Source organism: Drosophila kikkawai, chromosome 3L (assembly GCF_030179895.1).
Source record: "Drosophila kikkawai strain 14028-0561.14 chromosome 3L, DkikHiC1v2, whole genome shotgun sequence".
In the NCBI taxonomy this organism is placed as follows: domain Eukaryota; kingdom Metazoa; phylum Arthropoda; class Insecta; order Diptera; family Drosophilidae; genus Drosophila; species Drosophila kikkawai.
Window position 1 is genome coordinate 9,738,002 of NC_091730.1, and position 21,606 is coordinate 9,759,607.

General features: G+C 38.5%; 6 protein-coding genes across 6 annotated transcripts in view; all 6 read right to left on the reverse strand.

Moving 5' to 3' along the window:
• Sytbeta (Synaptotagmin beta) overlaps positions 1-16,770 on the reverse strand; it is a 33,779-nt gene extending 17,009 nt beyond the window's left edge. Inside the window, exon 1 of the mRNA XM_070286016.1 lies at positions 16,597-16,770. Coding sequence (XP_070142117.1) covers positions 16,597-16,770 — 174 coding nt within the window. The remainder of the gene's footprint in view (positions 1-16,596) is intronic.
• Positions 8,906-9,905, reverse strand: Rpn12R (Regulatory particle non-ATPase 12-related). The gene has a single exon (XM_017164101.3). It carries the CDS (start codon positions 9,835-9,837, stop codon positions 9,049-9,051), a length of 789 nt encoding a protein of 262 aa, XP_017019590.1. The 5' UTR covers positions 9,838-9,905; the 3' UTR covers positions 8,906-9,048.
• Positions 10,085-11,350, reverse strand: ind (intermediate neuroblasts defective). Its single transcript, XM_017164099.3, has one exon. It carries the CDS (start codon positions 11,048-11,050, stop codon positions 10,103-10,105), a length of 948 nt encoding a protein of 315 aa, XP_017019588.1. The 5' UTR covers positions 11,051-11,350; the 3' UTR covers positions 10,085-10,102.
• Positions 16,771-16,912: 142 nt separating the features above from the next.
• On the reverse strand, positions 16,913-17,340 carry LOC108072704 (uncharacterized). Its single transcript, XM_017163941.2, has one exon. The coding sequence runs from the start codon at positions 17,308-17,310 to the stop codon at positions 17,074-17,076; it is 237 nt and encodes a 78-aa protein (XP_017019430.1). The 5' UTR covers positions 17,311-17,340; the 3' UTR covers positions 16,913-17,073.
• A 446-nt stretch (positions 17,341-17,786) lies between these two features.
• Positions 17,787-18,336, reverse strand: LOC108072694 (uncharacterized). Its single transcript, XM_017163932.3, has one exon. The coding sequence runs from the start codon at positions 18,333-18,335 to the stop codon at positions 17,787-17,789; it is 549 nt and encodes a 182-aa protein (XP_017019421.1). The 5' UTR covers position 18,336.
• A 74-nt stretch (positions 18,337-18,410) lies between these two features.
• On the reverse strand, positions 18,411-19,487 carry LOC108072676 (clumping factor A). The gene has a single exon (XM_017163914.3). The coding sequence runs from the start codon at positions 19,002-19,004 to the stop codon at positions 18,495-18,497; it is 510 nt and encodes a 169-aa protein (XP_017019403.1). The 5' UTR covers positions 19,005-19,487; the 3' UTR covers positions 18,411-18,494.
• Positions 19,488-21,606: the final 2,119 nt, after the last annotated feature.

Sequence of the window (21,606 nt, forward strand, 5' to 3'; positions counted from 1 at the left end):
CACAGAAAAGACAGGAGGAAAAAACATTTGCTAATATTCAACAAGGAGACACTGTCAACAATTTATAAATATGAAAAGCAGAGAATTTAGTACCATATGCTTATGAAAAGTACTTAAACAGGTAAGAATACCTTAAGTAACTTAATCTTTAGAAGAAATGAAAGCATTAAATTCAATAATTAAAAATTTAATTTTTATTTTTAAGTTGTTAATTTGTAAACTATCTTGTTTTTCAAGTCCCTTAAAAATTCTTCAATTTTTCTATCTGCACATCCTGGCTTATATTTTCAGCTTTGGGACAACATTTTCAGGTTTTTGTTTTTTTCCGCTTTGACATGGGGAATTTAATCGAAATTCCAAAGATTTTCCAATTGCAATTTTGGCCAACGAATGCCGCCCACCCACATCTCTGGCATAGAGGGTCCTGTCACCCTGCTAGCCCCGCGGAAAACCAAACTAATTAATGCACAATTAACTTTCCATCGCCGGGGGCTCAATTAACTTTCCAATTAGCCCAAAGCAAACAAGATGCCAGGACCTCACGAATCTATCTATATGTATATGAATATCTAGGATCAAGGCTGGCCTTAGCAGCTGCTGACACATTTGATTTGCTATGAAAATTAACAGGTAAATAATAAATGAGACGAGATAAGTTTTTGCCTCGAAGAAAGTGAGAGAAAGCAGCGAAGCAACAGTTCCAAAAGGACTCCTCTTTACCTACTTTATATATTCTCTCTTATTTTATTTTTTTTTTTACAAAACAGAAAGGATTAGAAAGAGCGCGCGTCTGGCGTTAAATTTGGTCAACACTTTTCACCCAAATCACTGGGCCATATTGCAGGAACACGCACTCGGCCGCAAATAAGTGTGGCAACAAAGCAACAAAGTGACACGAAACTCAATTGAAAGTTCTGGCTCTTGGTTCCCATTAATTGGCGATTTCGGTTGGTCGCTCGGTCGGTCGGTCGGTCGTCGCTTTTGCCCGCTGCGAAAACCGTTCCGCGAAATGTCCTTCGCTTGGGAGCTGTACGCGTGCTACTGATTTTCCATTTTCACGCAGAGCCAACAAGTTGCAAAAAAGAATGTGAGCAACTTCATTCGAAAGCGCTTCGTCTTCGGCCTTGCCACCGCCGACAGGGGCACCAACAACGACGGCGAGTGTTCTATTGCCCCGAAATTGATGAGAGTACACGGGGGGAAATAAGTACTATTTAGGATATAAGTACTTTCTAAATATATATTTTGTGGTTTAAGAATAATACCATATAATTTAATTGTTAAATTGTAAGAAAGGATATTTTTAAATAATATTTTAAACAAACATTATTTTACATTCAAATTGGGACAAAAATACAATTTTAAAAACTCGAACTTCTATGTAGATCAATAACATTATTTTAATAGTTTTCTTTAGCTTCATATTTACTAGCCCTAATATTTCTTGCAGTGCAGACACACCAATTTCACTCACATACACACCGCTGAAGGGCAAACGAGAGGGAGAGGAGAGCGCGAAGATATCGTAGAAAGCTGCTTTTGGCATTGAATTTATTCAATGCGAACATCGAAAGCTTTTTCGCAACTTGTTGCCTTGTCCCTTGTCCAATCAGCTGTTGCTCTCTCGCTCTCCATATCCATTTCCCAACTTCTTAATTACTCTCTTTTATACCATATACTATCCCATATTTTCCGGGGAGTGGTTCTCCTAAGTAGGCTATAGTTTTTTGGCTAAAGAATTCTGGAGTTATCTCTGCAATTATACAGACCGTTGAACTCGGGCCAAGACAAGAGAGGACAAAAACAACAACAACAACAAACTCCAGGAGAAGACCGAGTTCGAAAAAGCTTAGAGCCAGCTTTTAATGGTGTGCGTGTGTATGCGACTTCACCTTGAAAGCTCCTCGCCAAAGAGCCAGAGATAAGAAATGTATATATCTGTATTATGTGTAAGTGTGTTGGTGTGCCAGTGATTCAATTTGTTGAATACTTTTCGGCGTTTTTTCGTCTTAATGACCGGCCATAACTGCGGCTCGAGTTACCCATAAGCGACCTTAATTGACGCACACAAGTGCGCCCCAAACGCAACCGACACAACTTTTTGCTCTCTGCCATTGCACGGTACCTTTAGTCAGCACCGCCCCCTTTTCCTCACCCGCCTTATTTACCTGTTGTCATCTTTGCCCCTGAAAAATAAAAAAAAGAAAAATTAAGCACAAAAACACGAAGCCACGGCGAGAGCCAGAGCAAAAACAACGACAATAACGAAGCCGCTGACATTGAGCAAGCTGCAAAGTAAGTTTACCCATGGCAATGGCATCGAGCTGCTACTTCCCCCCGGGATTTTCATATAGATACCCTAGGAAAGGGTATTTACGTTTTCTTGACATCGCATAATTTCATAACTAATAGGATAATGGCGTTTTGGCGGAAGCTTTCTTATACTTTCTGCTAAATTTTAACATAAAAGAACGCTAAGCCTGCCCAAGTTCTTTAAAGGATAATTATGACATATATTTCTTCATATTAAAGATTTGTAGAATTATCTCAATTCGTATAAAACTAAAGTCAAAGGTAGGTGTATATTTTTTTTGCAATATTAATAAAAAAACACTATCCATTTAAAATTCCTTTTAAGATCCCTGTGAAATTCAATTTCCTTAGTTTTCAATAAAATTAACCCACCCTGACACACCTAAAAAGGGTATTCCTGTCGTCCCTTGGCGAATCCTGGCCTGGCCATCTAGCTTTGCATTGTGTTTGCAGCAGACAAACACACCGCATATAGCACGGATAGTGTAGGGGCAGCCTCAAATGGCGTTCCTAAATGTGCGCATATATTTATGTTTGTAAGTCAGTGTGTCTGTGGATACTTTATGTGGACAGGAAACTTTTCAGGCAGACTACTTCAAGTCGAGCAGGGCGGGTCGGACAAAGGCAAAGGACTCCTCCGGCTCAGACATGTACAGACGACTCGTCGTAGGTCTCTCTTGAAGGCAGGATATTCACATAGACAGGCAGGTAAGGGGCGTGGCAAAAAAAGAGGCGTGTTGGGTAGAAAGGTGAGAGAAAAAAATATGGAATCGTTTGCCAAAACTTTTAAAGTTATTTATAAGATAGACATTACAACAGGATGTGCCAGAGGGCTTAAGTCAAGTTTTAGCATTGAATTGTTCGAGGAAAAGTTAATGATTCAAAGAAAATTTGTTTGGTTGTTGTGTTTATATATTTATTTGTACATATTTGAATTAAATAAAGCTTATTTAAATTTATCAAATAAATTATGTATAATACCTACATATATATGTTTTAAAGGAAAAGAAAAATCAATTACTTTAGGTTACTTTATCTTTAGTAATCTAGTAAAATTCTTGAAGCAACCTTTTTATATTATTCCTCTGGAAATTTAAATAAATATTTCCTATAAGTATATTTTTGGCTAATTAAGAAGTTTATAAACTAACTTTAAACCAATGTCCTCCGTTGGCAACTAAAAGTTATAATCGTTTTGGATCAACGTAGATCGCTGGCCATATTTTTAACCCAGACCTTAGTGCCAGTTTTCCTCTCTTGGCTAAATTATTCAAACCCCCTTTTTCCGCAGAGAAAAAGTTCTGGCCCGACAGACAGCTTGTTGCACACAGCTATATGTTAGGTACTATACCCATCTCTTGTTTCCTCTATTTTCCATCGCTGTCGCTTTCATTTCTCTGGCTTTTCCTTACATTTTTTGGGATTCTGTTTCAGCAACAAGTTGCTTACATTTCGTAAGCCCCAGAGGCGGCCACCTGTGCCAGCGACTATAACCCATTTAGGGATGGAGGATGGTGGATGGCGGGTGGCAAGGGGGCGCAAATTGTCAACCTCGTCGTGCCCTGCAGATATGCTGGCATATTTATTTATGTGCTCTGCCAGTTCGCTGTTCTCGACTTGATTTCATTTCATCTCTGGTTGCTTTCTTTCATTCTTTTTTTTTGTTTTGTTTCTTTGGTGCCTCTTTTAATAACAAAAAGCGATGGCTCTGGCTCTGGCTCTGTTGTTTTCTCGTTTTCGTTATTTTTGTCGTATTTTTTGACTGAATTTAGGCAGTTTGTTGTACTTCGGCAGATGTTTTCCTCCAAGGGTTTCGCATTCGCAGCCGACCGACCGGCCTCCCTTTCCCAGCAGCTAATATACAGCCCTGACTTTAATCTTAAAGATTAGCCGGCAAAGAGAAGGGCATTTTAGCATTGGCACCTTGCTCCTTGGGCTTAGACACAACCCATTTTCCATTTTCCACTTTTCATTTTTTTTTGTTTTCCGCCAGCCCATTCAGTTCATTCACTTTAGGCCCATCTTTGCGGGGGCGTGAGTGAGTGAACTTTGTCTTTGTTTTGATTTCATTTGGGCCAAAAGTTGTCTAGCTGGCTCAGCAACCGTTTAAATTTCAAACTGCCAAGGCTTTAATGTCCCTATATAAACATATTTATATATATATATATTTAGGTGCCCTGCCTGCCTGTGCCATATGCGATTGTGTGTGTTTTAAGCTTTTTATATAATTGAAATCCGGACACGTGCCACTCAATGCGTATGTTGGCAATAAATTCAGTTTCACTTGTAATCTATACGCACATAAACAGATACAAAGAAATAACAATATATGTATATATAGATATAAATATATATTTCTGTTGATTCCCATTTCCCTTTTCATATGTAAATTCACTTGTCCATCGAGGCTGGGTTCCATTGGGGCCGGGGTTCCGGGGCCCCGGCGACAGGACATTGTCCTCACAGTGTGTAGGCGCCTCCTGGCATATGCTACAATCATAATTACATCGTCCTGAGCAGCTAGTCCTGTGCGTATGTTTATTTCTTTTCTTCTTTCTATCTTTCGGTGTCAGCGACATTGAGAAAAATTATTTTATAAACAATATAATATATGGGATTTATATTTTAAAAATTGCATAAATATTAAAAACTAGATAAAAATATAGAAATAATATTAATTTAATAACTGTTAATAAGCCAAAGCTGTTTCAAGAATAATTTAAGTTTTATTAAAGAATTTCTAGTGGCTTTTAGTTTCTGTTCTTAATAAGTTCCAAGCTCATCATTTTCTGAATCAATTCACTTCTATATCAAACCTAAATTTCCCTAATAAATCAAATTTTCTTCAAGTGATTTTCTCTGACAATATCTATCTTGTAGTACATAGTCAGTTGCATAACGAAGCGACAAAACTCATTTTAAACAGGCGCCACTCGACGACTGTGGGGCGCCACAGAAATTGCCCTTCCATTCCGTTCTGCTCCGCTCCAGACCAGATCCCCAGAACCCCAGAACCCAGATCCCTGGCCGTATTCCATATCCCCGGACCCAAGTCAATGTGCGGATGATGATGTGACCAGAACGGTTGCCAACAAGTTCATTAAATACAATGCACAGAGTGCCCAAGGACGATGACGTGCTGGCTCCATCGCCATCGTCATCTTCACGTAGCCTTCGAGGGAAAACCGATTACGGGGCGGTGGAGGAGTATACCGTATCCAATCCCGATAGGGGACCGTCCACCGCTGCGGGATGCTCAGCAAATTGAAATCTTTTATGAAGGCATAATTATTGGAAACTGGAATTCTGCGAAGGCATTGTATGCAGTAAATTTAGTTAACGTCACACAATAGGAAAACTTTAATGAAATATACGGGAAAGAGAGCTTAGCCTGAAAAGGGTTTTCTGGTTATCAAAGCAATATTAGTTCATAGTTAGAACTACAATTTTCGTTCCTTTCTGTGATAATTTATATGTATTTCAATACACTTAAATTATTATTTTTAAAATAATAAAAATATTTCAAATAAAATCTTTATAATTAACTAAGATTTCGCTGTCTTAAATTATCCCTGATTTTTAAAATCGATTTTTACTAAGAAAAAGCCAGAAAATAATCAAAAAGAGTTGTGGCAGCGCGCTCCAATTTTATGGCTTCACACATCCTGTGACCTAAAAAGCACTCCAAGGAGCAACAATGTTTAGAGGCCGCTTTAATGGGTCAATTAGCTGCTTCTCATATGGCCAACACATATAAGGTCGAAATCCCCTATTGCGTGACCCGTGAACATTGGCATGATTCTACGGATGAATTGCCATAAATATGTGTTTAATCTAGGTTGAAAAAAAAGTGGAACTAATTATTAAAAAAATAAATACAAGAAAAACACAATTTGTGGAAAAGTGAAAACTCATTTTGGCCATGTTTACCTTTGCTTGACCAGCAGAAAAGCCCCACAGAGTACGTACAAACACATAAGCATACACAGTTAATTTATTTATTTTGTGTGCACGCTTTTATTTGCATAAGCTTAAAGGATTTCGAGACGGCGAGCTTAGATTTACCTCGGTCTGCAGTTGTTTTATTGCCCATCCGCCCCGTTTCCCCAGACAACCCAGTGGCCCCGAAATAACGAAAGTTTAACCCTGAAATTGAGGTGAAAGGTGACTCTAGTAAAGAGGCAAAAGCTTGCAAGCTTTTGGGGGAAATTGTCCAAGGCCAGAAGTCCAGTAAGCTTTGTGTTTAGTTTTCTTTTGAACAGAGCTTTGTTGGGGGAGGTACTAAAAACTTGGGGGGTTAAGTATTGAAAGCTTTTAACGTTTTCTTGGGTTGGGAAATGGGATGTAAATCTAAAATAAAACTAATCAGGATAAATGACTTAAATAGTGTGGAACTTTCTTACAAAAAAAAATTAATAAATATAAAATAAGGAATCTACATCTGTACCTTATAAAAATATTTAAATATCCTCCATCTTTAAACCATACAAATTGAAGAAATATTCAAATTAAACACTTGAGACCACAACCGTTGCACCACAGGGAATTTAAGGAATTCCTACGCCTTGGCGACACACTGTCTAGACAGTTCAAAGTCGAACACCTGACAAATTTCTCTCCATTTCATCCGCCATTCAGGTAGGCGGGCTATTTTCAACGGAATTGCATTTGTTCCAGCCAGAAGCGTTGGGCCTAATGATCTTTTAACAGGCCCAAAGGACCTTAAGGGAATTTCCCAGCCTTGAAATAGGCAGTGCAGCGCATTCATTCATGAGAGCGATTGAAGAAAAAAAGATTCCACTTTAAACTGAAGAGGTTCTGCACTTGAGGCTGTATTCATTCATGAAGTGTCTGCCAGGCGGGAGATCAAACTCAGCGAGGAGTTTCTACAAATTAGCGGGGGGGCATTTGCAGGTTGCTAGGACATCTGGCTAAAGGTATTTGAGAAGAGGAACCCTCGGGAGAAGAGGTATATGCAAATTTGTTTACGGCAACGAAGTTGGAAATTTTAAAACATTTTTAAAAAGCAGAAAGATATCTGCTAGGGTATTTATTTAATTCACCCTTGAATTAAAAAAGAAACTATATATATTTAACAGTTCCAGTAATTGTTTAAACCAATTATATAATTTCTAGATGCCTTCTGAATCCTATAATTAACCTCGATTTTACTCATCTTTAAGTTCCCATGCTACTTTCCCAGCATCCACTCGACTAACTCCAAATGTTATCAGTAATTTTCTGAAAATCAAATCACAGAAAATCGATAAGGATCCAACAGCCTACGCAACACACACATTTTGGCACAACATTTTCGCTACGCTCCTTGAATGAATTGGCAAACATTGCAGATCCTTGAAAGGAGTCAAGAGTCCTACTGAGAGATCCTACCTGCTGATGCAGCACTTGAAACTGAAGAGGACGAGCTCTTCAGCTCAAGTGGAGGAGGCGCACACTTGAGCCAAGGCACCGAGGATAACGATCAGGATCGAAATCAGGTAAGGAGAGTGAGTCCCAAAATTTCAAGAATAGAGCCAGAGGGAATTGATTGTCTTTCGAAATTCCGTTTAAAACCGCCGACTGGGCTATTTTGGCCATTCGCATTCCGATTTCCATTTTCGGACCGAAGGCCCAGAGGGGCGTAGGTGCAATTGCGTTTATTAGCACCGCACCCGCACCCCTTGGGATCGCACACACAATGGTTGAGTTACTACGGATGAGTTAGTCGGTCTCCGTTTCGGTTCCAAGTTCAGAGGTTCCTCGGTTCCATTGAGGAATTGTCCGCCGTTGAATGAATGCTGAATGAGTCGGCTCGGGCAGGTTTTTGTTGCGCCTGATTCGTTTCGGGTTTGTCACTCAACTTCGATTTTGGACAAATCGCTGCCATATCTCAGATGATAAGCATCTCGGCCCAGCTCTCTGACATCATCAATTTGTGCAATTTGAAGTGTCGTGGGAAATGCTAAAAAAGTATCTCACTCCACACTCCTCTCGAAATGTCCCTTAATGTCCTTGATTAATTATAATTTTGAATGATGCGGCAGTTATGTCGCTTTGCGGTTGAATATCGGTTTCAGACCACACAGGGTATCTTTTAAATCCTTGTGGAACTAATTCAGTAACGGTATTGAATGTAGTTTGTCATGGAAATATCATAAGAAAATTCAAAAAAATAGATTATCTTCGATATATTGAAAGAACAATTTAGCTTAGATCCTAAAAAAAAGGTTTAATTATTAAAATTAAATGAAAATTTCGAACAAAACGACACAAGAAAATAATTTAAAAGCCAAAAACCTCATTCTCCGAATAATAAACATATACATATATCCTTTAACGATCTCCTCCAGCTCCTCCTAACTGCTTTCCTATGAAACCCATCTGCATAACTGGCATCCTATATCATCACCACTCCACTAAGCCCAAGTCTAACAATTATCCTATGACAGATTTGCAAACGAGATTTTTCCCAACCGACAATTTGTCAGGCCCGTCGACTTATGGGCCCTTCGAGCAACTCAATTTTTGCACATTTTATGCCAAAAAAAAGAAACTCGAAATAAAATAAAACGAACGAGACACACTGCTGAGATGTGTGAAAAATTAAATCTGACAAATTTCCGGTTGCCGCTTTACTGAATTTCTTCCAATGAATGTGTAAATTTCGGACATTATTTTCTGCTTGAGTGGATTAAATATAACAATATCGGGGGGAGAGCTATTTCTATCCACTGCTCAAACGATTTTCTCCAACTCCTGGGCATAGGATAGATTACAACTGGCTATATCCTTCGCCGAGACCTTCTCCACCTGCCTGATATTGAGTCCGGCAAAGTCATAGTTCCCTGCATCGTCTACATTCCAGAGACGCCGTTCGGCCAGGTCCGAGAGCTCCTTGCTGCCAGTACGAAAACCCAGCCGCTGGGCAGCCAGTTTGGGTGCTATCTTGTCGTAGGACTTCTCCAAGCAGGATGCTATCTCATCGCGAGCAGTGTCCACCAGCATGTTCATGAAATTTGTGTATATCTCCGCCGGCAGCGACTTCTTGGCCTGCAGAATCTTGTTGTATCTGCCCTCCATGAAGTAGTTCTCCAGGTTCAACACCGGCTTGATGAAATTATTGTTGGTCAGCAGAGCCATCGGCAGACGTTCGAGTTCAATGTGGAAATCTGCAATCCGATTGGTGGCCAGCATGTAGAGCAGATTTAGGCCCATGAACTTGTGCATGTGCACCGACGGCACCAGGACCTTGTCATAGTCGAAATAATAGGTATTCAGCTGGGCCATGTACCGCTCAAAGGCAGCATAGTCCTTGGTGGCAATGCTGTGCTCCACGGCGATCTCCAGCATCTCCCGGTAACGAACCAGCTGCTCCTTCTGCTTTGAACTGGACGATGCCTGCGGCGAGCCAAAGTTAGAGCGCACTAACTCCAGCTTGAATCCATCCAGCAAGGTGGCACAGTGTTCCAGATTTGGAGCATACTTGCTCCACTCGGTTTTCAGTTCGTTGTAGAGATTGGCCATGGTGGGAGGTTAGGCAGGAATTCAATTTATAGTTTCTGAATTTTTTGGTGATCAAAAAATGACAGAGCTAAACCAAAGCTGCTTAGATTGAATTATAAATTCTAAATAAAATTTAGAGTAGCACAAAAAAGGCTAATAATTATTTCTTTAAATTAATCAGGTTTTGTTTTATTTTAAATTTAAATTTATTTGATTTTAACATAATTAAAACTAACAACAGACTAAGTTCTACTGTACAATTGTTGACTTCTTTTCATCGCTTTTCCTACGCCTCCACCTTTAGCTCGTGGATCTTGGCCTGGTGCGCGGATACCGGCGATGTTTGAGGACTACCACTACCAGAGTTGGTGGACAGATTGAATGTGGGACTCTCGGAGCCGCCTTTCTTCTGCTTGACGCGTCGATTCTGGAACCAGATCTTCACCTGCTTCTCGGAGAGACGCAGCCTGTTGGCAATCTCAATGCGCCGCAGGCGGGACAAGTAGGCATTGTGCGAGAACTCACGCTCCAGTTCCAAGAGCTGAGTGCTGGTGAAGGCCGTGCGGATCCTCTTGCTGGAATCAGCATAGTCGTTGATCAAAGGCGTGATATCCTGGGCAGCACCGGTGGAAGGCATCTTCAACGGCGAGCTGTTAGGCGAGCAGGAGGACTCGTGCTTAAAGCGCTTTCCCTGCGGCTCATCGTAGTTGTTGGCATAATCCTGGGAGGCGGAAGACGAAGCCGAAGGCGAAGTGCAGAAACTGCCGGGTTCGGGCAGAGGCAATCCATGGACACCTGGAGTTCCGTAGAGACTGTGAAGAGGCAGCTGCTGAGCCTGGTGGCTATTGGGATTGGCAGACAGCGGTGGCGAAGGATAACAGCTCTCGTAATTGCCAAAACCGCTGGACTTGCGCTTCGGGGCAAACAACTGGGCGTATGGATGATACAGCGAGGTGGGACTGGAGCTGGTGGTGGCACTGGAGTGGAGCGTCTGCTGCTGGAGAGCAGCTGCTGCGGCGGCCTGTTGCTGCTGCTGCTGAATGCCCAGGGAGAAGAGGTAGCTGCCCACATAGCTGGCCGGATACGGAAGCATCGGAATCGAAGGCAACATGGCAGCTGCGGCCACGGCGGCGGCGGCGGTAGCGGAGGCTGAAGCGGAGGGACTTCCACTGGACTCCTTCTTCAGATTCGGTCGGTCGCTGAGCAGGGAATCCATGAGAAAAGAGCGTGACATCTTGGTTGGTTTTTTTTTTCGGAAAGATCTACTTGAGGAGCTAGCAGTGAACACGATCGCTGACTGTGCGAGACTGTCTGGCTGCTGGGCCCGCTCTTCTCTCTTATATACCTCAAGAACCCGGCCGAGGGTTGGTCCTGGGTTCACCCACCCCTAAGCACCAATTCGAGGGTTGTTTGGCCCGAGTCGCTCCGGCCATTTGGTCACCATTTAGCGGCAACTGTTGCCATTTACGCTCCGCCCTTATTCCACGTTCGATCACTCACAATGGCAGGTAAGCGATGCCTCACTGTATTCGTATCTCAGCTTGTGTTTGTGTAAGGAACAATGGCGGAGCAGAGTGTACGTGTGTGTGTGTGTGTCCTGGCGGAACGAATCCTCCTTTTCCATTTCTCATTATCACTCGAGTTTAATTGAAAGTTGAGGCGAATGCGTAAAAGCTTTTTAAATGAAACTGAATTAGTTCGAGCTAAATTAAATTAAATTACTTCTAAGAGATTTTAATATTGAAATAATTTTGAAATAAAATATTCAAAAATTATATTAAATATTTAAAAGATGTATTTACTCAATATAATATTTATTTCTATTATTTTTCTATGTAAATAACTTATATTTTATTTAAAATTCAGCTTTTAAACCCTTGGTAACGTAAACAAAAATATGGCCGAGCTAGTTTGAAATATTTTACTTTTAAAATGTAATCATAAAACTAGAGTGTTTTTATATTTATTAAAAAGATGAAAATAGTAATATCCTAATATTTTTTAAGAGTTTATACAAACTGATTTAGTGACCGAAACCAAAATAACTATTCAGAAAAGTTTAAGCCTATAAAATTATGTTGTTTATTTAACGAAAATATTATAATTGGTCTTTACCATTATTTATAATAAAACATTAAAAAAAAAATCATAAATGGAAAATACAAATCAATAAAAAAAAACTATTAGGTTGATATAAAAATTAACAAATTAATTTCTAAACCATTTAAAGTACAAAAACTATGCTAATCTTTATCTATTTTTTTAAGTGCTTCGGACCTGTTAATTTACAAAAGTTTATAGTGATATTTATGAATCTAACTTACCAAATTTATAACAAAAATTTAAAATGTATTAAATCTTAACAAAATATTCTATAAATAGTTAATATTCTATTCTATAATTCCTTCGTTAGTTTTACCTATTCCTTTGTAAGTATGCCCCTCGGCATGTGTCCTTTTTAAAGATATAAAATAAAATAAACGAAAGACAGAAAACCTCTCCAATAACCCTCCACAATCGAATCGATTAATTTTACAACCATTGAAAACTGCAAGCCCTCGAAGCGTTTAATGCCAATTTCATGGCAACTTATGGCCCAAGTGGTAGCCGCTACCTCTGTTTCTCCAACTCCAACTCCAGATACAACTCCAACTCCTGCGATCTCCTCACACATTGTATATCTTGTCTCCTTTGAGTCCTTGCCCTGGCGTAATTTTATTGATGCATTCTGCTGCTTGTGCAACTTCGGGGGAACAATGCGGCAGGGATCATCCATTCAGACGCAGTCCATTCATGGATGCAGTTGTGTCCTTTGACAAATCTCAGATACGACGCACGTTGTGCCATTGTTGGTATGTCTGTGTGTGTGTTTTGGGCCAGGTATTAGAGGTCTGTCTGGGCCAGACAGATCGTCGCCCAGAGCCGTGTTTTTGGGCTACATTACACAGAATTATGGCGGCAGTTTTATCATTTGTTAACTGACTTTAAGGATTTACCTATAATTGTCCTTTTCACGGCTTTGTCCGTAGGTGCGGCTTTGTCGCCTGTAGTCCTGTCCTGGCAGTTGATCATATGTTAAGTGGCTATAAAACGGATCACAATTGCTGACGTTAATTGTTGACCCCTGGCTTCTACGTAGGCGATCCTTTGAGTGTTCGCCTACTTTTTAAGGTTCTTTTTTTTTGGCTTCTGCTTAATTGGCGGGCCGTGCAGAAATGGGATTGCAAAAGGATCAAGGATCGATATTGGTCAATATCGAAATCGAGAGCAGCTGCCTGTTGTGTTGATATTTTTGCCGGAATTTCTGCTCTTTGGGCGTTGCGTTGGTCTCGTGCGAGAGGTCCTTTTGACCGCCTTTTACCAATTGTTTCGGGGCCTTTGGCCACTTGAGATTTTCTCCATTGACCACTTCCGTTTTTTGTCTGCGATTATTTCATGCTCGATTGGGCCGAGGTCCTTTTTTCCCTAATTTTAGATCGTGCTATTGACTTGGGCTCTGTCTTGGAACAACAATTGTTACGGATTTCTGAATATGGAAATTTGAATTTTTCTTTTTTTAACAGAAATTTGTATCTCTCAGATAGCATCAGAGTTCATTCAAGCGCACAATTTCATTTTAATTGTGAACAAAACTCGCTTAAACACTGAACAAATGAAAGCATGACGAATTCCTCACTTCCCCTCACTTTTTTGATATGGATACAACGCAAAACTAACTGAGCTGAGGGAAAAAGAAAACTTTGAAACCGGATTTGGCCATCAAAGGGGTGTTTCGGTACGAACAACCACCATTGAGAGGGTTTTTGTGATATATATAAAAAAAAACCCCTATGTCCGGGTTAATCATTTATTGACATTAATTGGTTGTGACATTTGCATCTTGACGGATTGTTGTAGTTGCCATTGTTGCTACTTTGCCGAGGGTTTGTTTATCCACTCGCTCTCTTTATTTGGTTTTGTATATTTATTTGTTGATTTTACAAATATGACTTCATTATAGCTGAAGCCGTTTCATATGCCCAACGAAATGATTTCTATTTACCCCTGAATAATTTACGAATGAGCTTTGAGGTTGCGTCTGACTGCTTTGCGTGTTACTGAGTCAATAGGCCTCAGGTCCTGCTTAAGGATACTTTATTTAGGTTGGTTATAGGTCGGTTTTAATGGCCGTTAATTGGATGTTTAATTTGTTATTAAATTGAAAAATGTTTTGTAAAGATGTGAGTTGAATTATAATTTATAAAAATATATTTAATACCAGAAAGGAGAAATTCCAATTGTTTAATTGTTTAAAAATTTTTAATAATAACAAAAATAACAAAAAGCTATTTAAATAATACAAAATACATCCTGGATCCTAAATGTATAATTTAATTTTACTAAAAAAATTCAAACGCCACTCGATTTGTAATTTAAAATCCCTTTGCTTGATATTCTTCGTTTAAAAAAAAAATAAAAAAGATAAATACAAAAATATGAAAAATGTGTGACATCTCCTAGCGAAAGTTACCTTCTTTGTGAGACGTATTCCTATATGTTTTCTATATCTTACACTATAGAAAACAAATATCAAAGTGCTGCACCGCCAAATGCCAAAAAAATGTTGACCAAAACAAAGGAAAAGTTCTTCATTCTTTTGCTGAAAATAATACTCGAATATTTTCATGAATGAAAAGTCAGTGCCTTGGACAATGGACAAAGGACACCGGACAAAGGACCCACACACGATCCGCACTTGCAGTGATCTGCACTTTTGTTTTGTCCTTTGTCCCTGGAGAAGAGTGATCGTGATCCTTGCTGGGCAAAGAGGGATCCAGGTAAGGCGAAATGTCCCTTAAAAAATAGAGAAGACAACCAAGCCCGCCGTTTAAATGGAGGTTTATAGGTTTCTTTTTTAGCTGTGGTCAAGGCCGCCGGACAATGCTATTAATCAGGACCCTCGACTCCTTTTCTATCTCTGTTTATTGTGGTCAATATTGTGGCCAGTTTGAAGGGCCTGTCTCGGGCTTAGACTGTAAATTGTAAACCTGGGGAATGATGGCAGTGCCACCCCAAAAAAAAATCCCAAAAAAGGGAAAAACACTTAAACACTTAACGTCTAATCAAATTACATAATAAACGGCAAACAAAACGAAACCAGAAACGCTTAGCACCCTTAAGGCCGCCACTTACCCCGCTGTCAGCGAGCAAAGCCAGTTAGTTAATAAAAACGACATTTGCAATCATAAAACGCTTCAGCGATCCGATCAGATCCGAAGCCTCCCCTTCCCGCCAGCACGCGTTGGGCTAGGTCACCATGGTCGTCCATACACAAAGAGAAAATGCCTCATACAATTCAGGAATTTACTTTGAATTTAAATAGAAAGAACCCAATATTCAGCCAAGACATTTAGAAAAATGCAAAGTTAGAAATATTTTAAATATTTCAAAATCAAAGAATTAAATTAACAACTAATTTGTGCAATTTTCCCCAGTGTTTTCTTCCATATCAAAACTACCCTCGGCTTGGGTTATATCAAATGCATAATGAAACAGATTTTGATACGGCTTCGGGGACGTTGCCATCGTATTCATTGGATTGCAGCCGCTCGCACGAGCGTCAGATACATTTGTATCCTTGCGGTTGTCAGCGATCCCTTAATTTCCCAAGGATTCAAGATGGCAGCTCGATTCAGTTGACTGCCCTATGATAAATAGATACAAATCAGATCCTCCATATTGGCATTTTTATTCGGAAAAGAAGATTCTTTAGACCTAGAAAATATTCGATAATTAAATCCTAAAAATCCTCTAACTTTCATATAAAATTATTAAAAATTATTTATGAGCACTTATGAAGACGTTAATGTCTTATACGAATATAAATTTTTGTACTAAGCAAAAAAACAAAATTGGGAATTCTTAATATCGTGATAAAATTTAATTCTGTAGAAAATGTTATCATAAAACAGGAGATAAATCTACTTAAATAATTAATTTGATTTATTTATGCCAAGAAATATAGAAATACAGCATTCTACCTAGGTTTTTTTTTCAATAAGTTGTTCACTAATATATTAAAAATAAAATATTATAAAGATTAAAATATTTCTGTAAAGTATTTTATAGCTTTTTTGAAAGATTTTTTATCAAAGAGCAACCCCTATTCTTAGACATGTATTTAAAGACCTCAAAAAAACCAGTATTATTTATACACAGATGTAAAATACATGTATTTTACTCTAGTTCCAAGAATAGCCGCTGCATTCGCTTGAAATAGTGGCGCCACATCAACCAAAATGTATAAAGAATTTTACATTTCATGTCGGTTAAAACAAATAATTAAAAAATTATATAAAAAATATATATTCTGAGACTATTTAATATATAAGAATTACTTGAAAATTATGTATAGTCTTTCACATTTATTAGAAACCTTAACCACCTCACCCTAACGGGGTTAGTAAAAAGGTCATTGGGATTTCAGATAAGTTGTTTTGGCTTAAATGTGTATTCTTTTTATTTAAATGAATATTAAACCTGATTCGTTATTTGTTTTTTTTTTAATTTTATTCAAGTTATCGCAGAAACATTGAAATGATATATACTTCTCTTTGCACTTTTACAATATGGCACGTATTTTATTTTATTTACTTCCGTTTTGTTTTTTTGGTTTTTATAATTATTGAGTTGTCGCACTGTTGGCTTCATTTCTATTTATATTTGGAGTTTATAAGTCTCACGTATTTCTTGAATTGTTAACGTCAGACATTGGCGATGACTGTGCGTCATTCCACCTACCTTCATCTGCAGCTTCCGCATGATGCGGGTCTCCTCCCAGCGATCCAGTTCGTCCCACTCCTTGCCCCGCTTGCGCAAGAGATAGTAGCGGTACATGACAATAGTCACGGCCAGGAGCAGAGCCAGGCCAGTGCCGGCTGCGGCTCCCAGGACCGCTGAGCTAACCATAACCATTTTTGGATAGAGTTTGGTTTTCTGAAAGGAGAATTTCGATTTAATTTCATTTCATTAATTTATTTTTGTAAGTCTTGAGCTTTTAAGAAATATTAAATACAGCTTTAATAATAATAATGGTTTCCCTTTTACTTTTTGAATTTATTTAAATTATTTCAAAAAGCTTTTTCCTGATAATATTATTTATAATTGTTATTTATTTACATTCTCTTAAAGATAAAAATATGAAATTTGATATAACATATAAGATATAATTATTTACTTATTAATAATCTATTTTATTTCCAATCAAATTATTTTGACTTAAATGGCAAATCGAAATGTCTTTCGCTTTGGATATTCAGTTTGTGTCTCCCTGCAGGTGCTATACTCTTCCCCACTCTCGGCACTTTCACAAGAGTTAAGGCTTTCGTTCTCCAGATCGAAACGATCCTCTCGATTTCGCGATTTTCCTAAGGATTCTGCAGTTGTGATCACCACAAGAATCGCCACAAGAGTCGCCAGAAACCAAGCTCCAAAGGTGAGACGCATTCTGACCATTCGAGTTAAAACTATTCAAATGTGTGGTTCGGAAAAACTGCCTCCACCGATAGGCAGTGTTGAGCTACAGAAAAACAAACTCTTGTTTAGAGATACCCCAGATCTAGCGTCTCTGTGGACCTTTGTCTAGAGTCACAGCTGTGTAAACTTCTCTGATGCCGGAATTACCCCCATCTTGCAAAACAATCCCACATTGTGTTAAAGAACACGTCATTATAGTTTATTTTCTGACTGATGGCGTACATTGGAGATGTTAATCGATAAAGATATATATTAAAAAATCGGAAATATCGATTGGCAATACAAATTGAAAAAGGAAACATTTTTAAGTCAAAATTTCGATTCAACGTCGGAAAAGTTTATATTTAATATTTAAAAGTGAATTTTCAAACATAAATTTATATACCAGAGACACTTTAGGATCTATAATCGATATTCTTATCGAAAATATATCAAATTCGTCATTATATCTTTAACTAAAAGTCCAAATTCATGTGATGTACATAACCATTTCGTAGGATAGCAAATCGTGGATATGGCTTAAAGTCCTCTACATATTCGGGATATTTAAGGAAATTCAAGGGCACAGCATCAGTGGGTTTATCCACAGTGGCTTCATCCTCTTCCTCGTCATCCTCTTCAGCAAGAAGCTCCTCCTCCTCCTTTCCACTAATACCAGTTGCATCTCTTGTCTGCTCTGCAGTAGGATCTTTAGTTAGATAAGTTTCCTCATCCGTAGGATCCTTGCTTAGATGAGTTTCTTCATCCGTAGGATCCTTGCTTAGATATGTTTCGCCGCTCGTGGAATCCTTGGTTTTATATGTTTCCTCAGAAGTGGGCACCTTACCGAAATAAGTTTCCTTTGCCAATTTTTCTAGTAACTTTGAGTCCTCTATCATTTTTGCCATATCCGATTTATTCAGTCGCTTTAATTTTGCCCGATTAGAAGACTCTCCCAATAGCTTTGAGGAGGCTAGGCTAATGCCCAAAAAGACGATTAAACTGGAAACAAATACCAGTCGCATTTCGTTGACGTTCTAACGAAAACTGTTCGGTTCGACATTGAAAACAACTGTTTTAATCAAGAAATTTTGGCTTAGAAATTTTCGGTTTCTTTATTTGGAGAAGGAGAAGTTTTATAGTTCATAGAAAGTATTTTAGAAATGTTGAAGAATCTAGAAGACTTAGGCCCTGCGTAGCAGGAGACCACGCCTGCGGACCACGACTGGACCGTGACCACCGAATCTGGGCCAGAAGGGACGAATATGCTTCCTGGGCTTAGCGGTGGTGGTTGTGGTTTCATCCTCGGAGGAATCAGCATCGCTGGACTCTTCATCAACAGAGTTTTCTTCAGTTTCACTGGCAGCATCTCCTTCAGTTTCACTGGCAGCATCTCCTTCAGTTTCACTGGCAGCATCTCCTTCAGTTTCACTGACAGCATCTCCTTCGGTTTCACTGGCAGCATTTCCTTCGGTTTCACTGGCAGAATCTCCTTCGTTTTCCTCGCCAGTTGACTCCTCAGCATTGGTATCCTCAGCATCAGAATCTTGAGTTGCCTCATCACCAGTGGAAGCCGCAGTATCCTCTCCATCAGCCACTTCCTCGACAGCAGTATCCTCATCCTCGGCCGGGCGGGCAGCCACGAAGCCAACAGCCAGGAAGGCCAACAGAGCAACAATAATCAGGGAACGCATTTTGAACTTGAAGTCAACGAAGGTACTACTTTCCAATTTCGCTCAAGACCCTACCTTTTATAGGAAAAGTCGCGCAAATTTTGTTGGCCGATTATTACCAAAAATCTTTATTTACCCATTTTGGTTGTTTGGACAATTGTCTCAGTGGAAAGTTTACAAGCTTTTATTTTTTTGGTTATTCGCGTCAGTAGAGCTTGAGATAGCTCTACAGAGTTCCCAGTCTGGTGGGACGAGGGATCAAGACCACAGGACCAATGCCGCCCCATCGGGGCCATCTGGGCCTGGGTGAAATAACTGGATCATCGCCGGAAGCTTCTGAATCATTTTCACTTTCTGTGCTGTTGTTGTTACTGCCACTCTCAGCTGAACTATTATTATTGCTGTCACTCTGATCAGCAGGCCAAGCTGCGGCCAAGGATATGGCCAGGAAGGCTACCAAGCCCAAAATTATTAGAAAGCGCATCTTTTTTTTCAGCTTTTTTTCACAGCAACTAATGAACAGTTTTGCTTCCCTTTTTATAGAGAAAAGTGACCACTTTCTTTGTTTTATTTTTATTTGTTTAATGCTTTTGTAAAAGTTGTAAGCCACAAGCTGAACAATCTTTAGATTATATTGTCAGCAAACACTTATTTTAATTGCAATATGTGAGAGCTTTCCCTACCGATGAATAAACTTATTAACTAGTATTATTTTAGCACGACTTTATAGCTTTATTTAAATATAATTATAAATTGTTTAACCTTGAAAAATTACATCTGGTTAGAGGTGGCACAAACTGGGTGGTGCTAGTGTGCAAAGGCCACCCAGAGCCACCCTGGGCAGGATCTTTATTTGGAGAATCCGTTAGTGGCAACATTTGCTTAACTGGCCATGTGGCTGCCCAGGAACAGGACAAAAAAGTCACCAAACCCAAGATGATTAGAAAGCGCATATTCTCTCCAGCTTATATTCACTGCAACTTATATGCAGTATTGCTTACCATTTTATAGGAACTACTGACCACTTTTATTTGTTTTCATTAGTGATATTTAATTATTATTAATTGCTTTAAGCTACAAGCTGTTTAATCGGTATAATGTCATTAAAAAAGTATGTGTTTATATATATATTACAGCTGCAATATGTACACTTTCTAAGGTGAGGATGGGATGAGGTGAGGAATTTATAAATATTTTATTTTAAATATTCATGGATAATATAAATATTTTTATAAAAAAAAATAATATAAATAATAATAAACACTTAAAAAAATTTTAAACCACACTTTTCATTTATTATTTTATTCTTCCATTATTTTAATTATGTCAATGAAAAGTCTCACAACTTTTTTATATATTTCTTAAAATATACTTCCTTCATGTAGCAGGTCTCTTGGTGAGATAGTACCAAAGATAGGGGTAACCCGGAAACGGTTTCAAAACGCTGGGACATTCTGGAGTACCTCCATAATAAGGACATGGTTTGCCACTCGAATCAGTTGGCAATGTCAAGGCGAAGGAAATACCAAGAAGAGTAGCCACCAGGCCAAATACGATTAGAAAGCGCATCTTTAGTCCATTTACTCTTACTGACTGTAGTTGCAAGTCAGGTTTGCCTTTTATAGAAAAACTTAAACATTTTTATTTTTATTTTTATTTTTTATTTTTTTTTTACACTGTTTAAGCTACAAGCTGTGTAATCGTAATAATGCAATACTAGCAAATAAATACCTCAGTTACAATATAACACAACAATTTAGAAAATATATTACATAAACCTAGCTATGTCGATCTTAATGAATTGTAAACACCATAGAGCTTGTTTTAAATTTTTTAGAATTTTGCATAATATTTACATAATATTATTATTAAATTTATTTCAAAGGAAACTTAAATCCATGCCATGGAAACCATTTGTATGGACATCCTGGAGCTGTTGCATTGGAAGAGCAGTTATATTTTATTCCACTTGAATCAGTTGGCCATGTTTGGGCTAGGCAAAGTTCCAGGAAAGCTACAAGACCAAATAAGAGTAGAAAGCGCATCTTTAGTCTATCTTTAGTTCACTCCCACTAATGTGAAACTTTCCTTTTTATAGAAAAAAAAATACTCTGTATTTGTTCAAGTTGCAAGCTGTGTAATTTTTATATTGCAGTTATACAAATATATACTTTAGCGTCAGAAAGGCTTGCCATATTCTTCGGAATAATTTATAAATTTCTAACATTTGTATATTTTTTAAAAAGTCCCTTAATTACTGGTGTACCTAGTCACCATATCTGTTGAATACTTTTAGGCTTTTCTTAAAGACACTAAAATAAATTGTTTAATGCCACTCCCTTTCTATATATTTATTTTTTAAAAAAGTAAAACAACACTTAATTTTCGGGTTTCAAGGTCACAAGGTCGGTGGGTGAAATGTGCCAAATAAATGGAAAGCCTTTCCATGGATACGATTGGTATGGACATCCTGGCGCACTTGGATTAGAAGAGCAATTAAATTTTTCATTCTGATTGACTATCAGATAGGCCAGGGAAAAAGACAGGAAAATCGCCATCAGGCCAAGGATGATTAGAGCGCGCATCTTTAAACCACTTTATTTTACTGCAAATAATAAGTTAG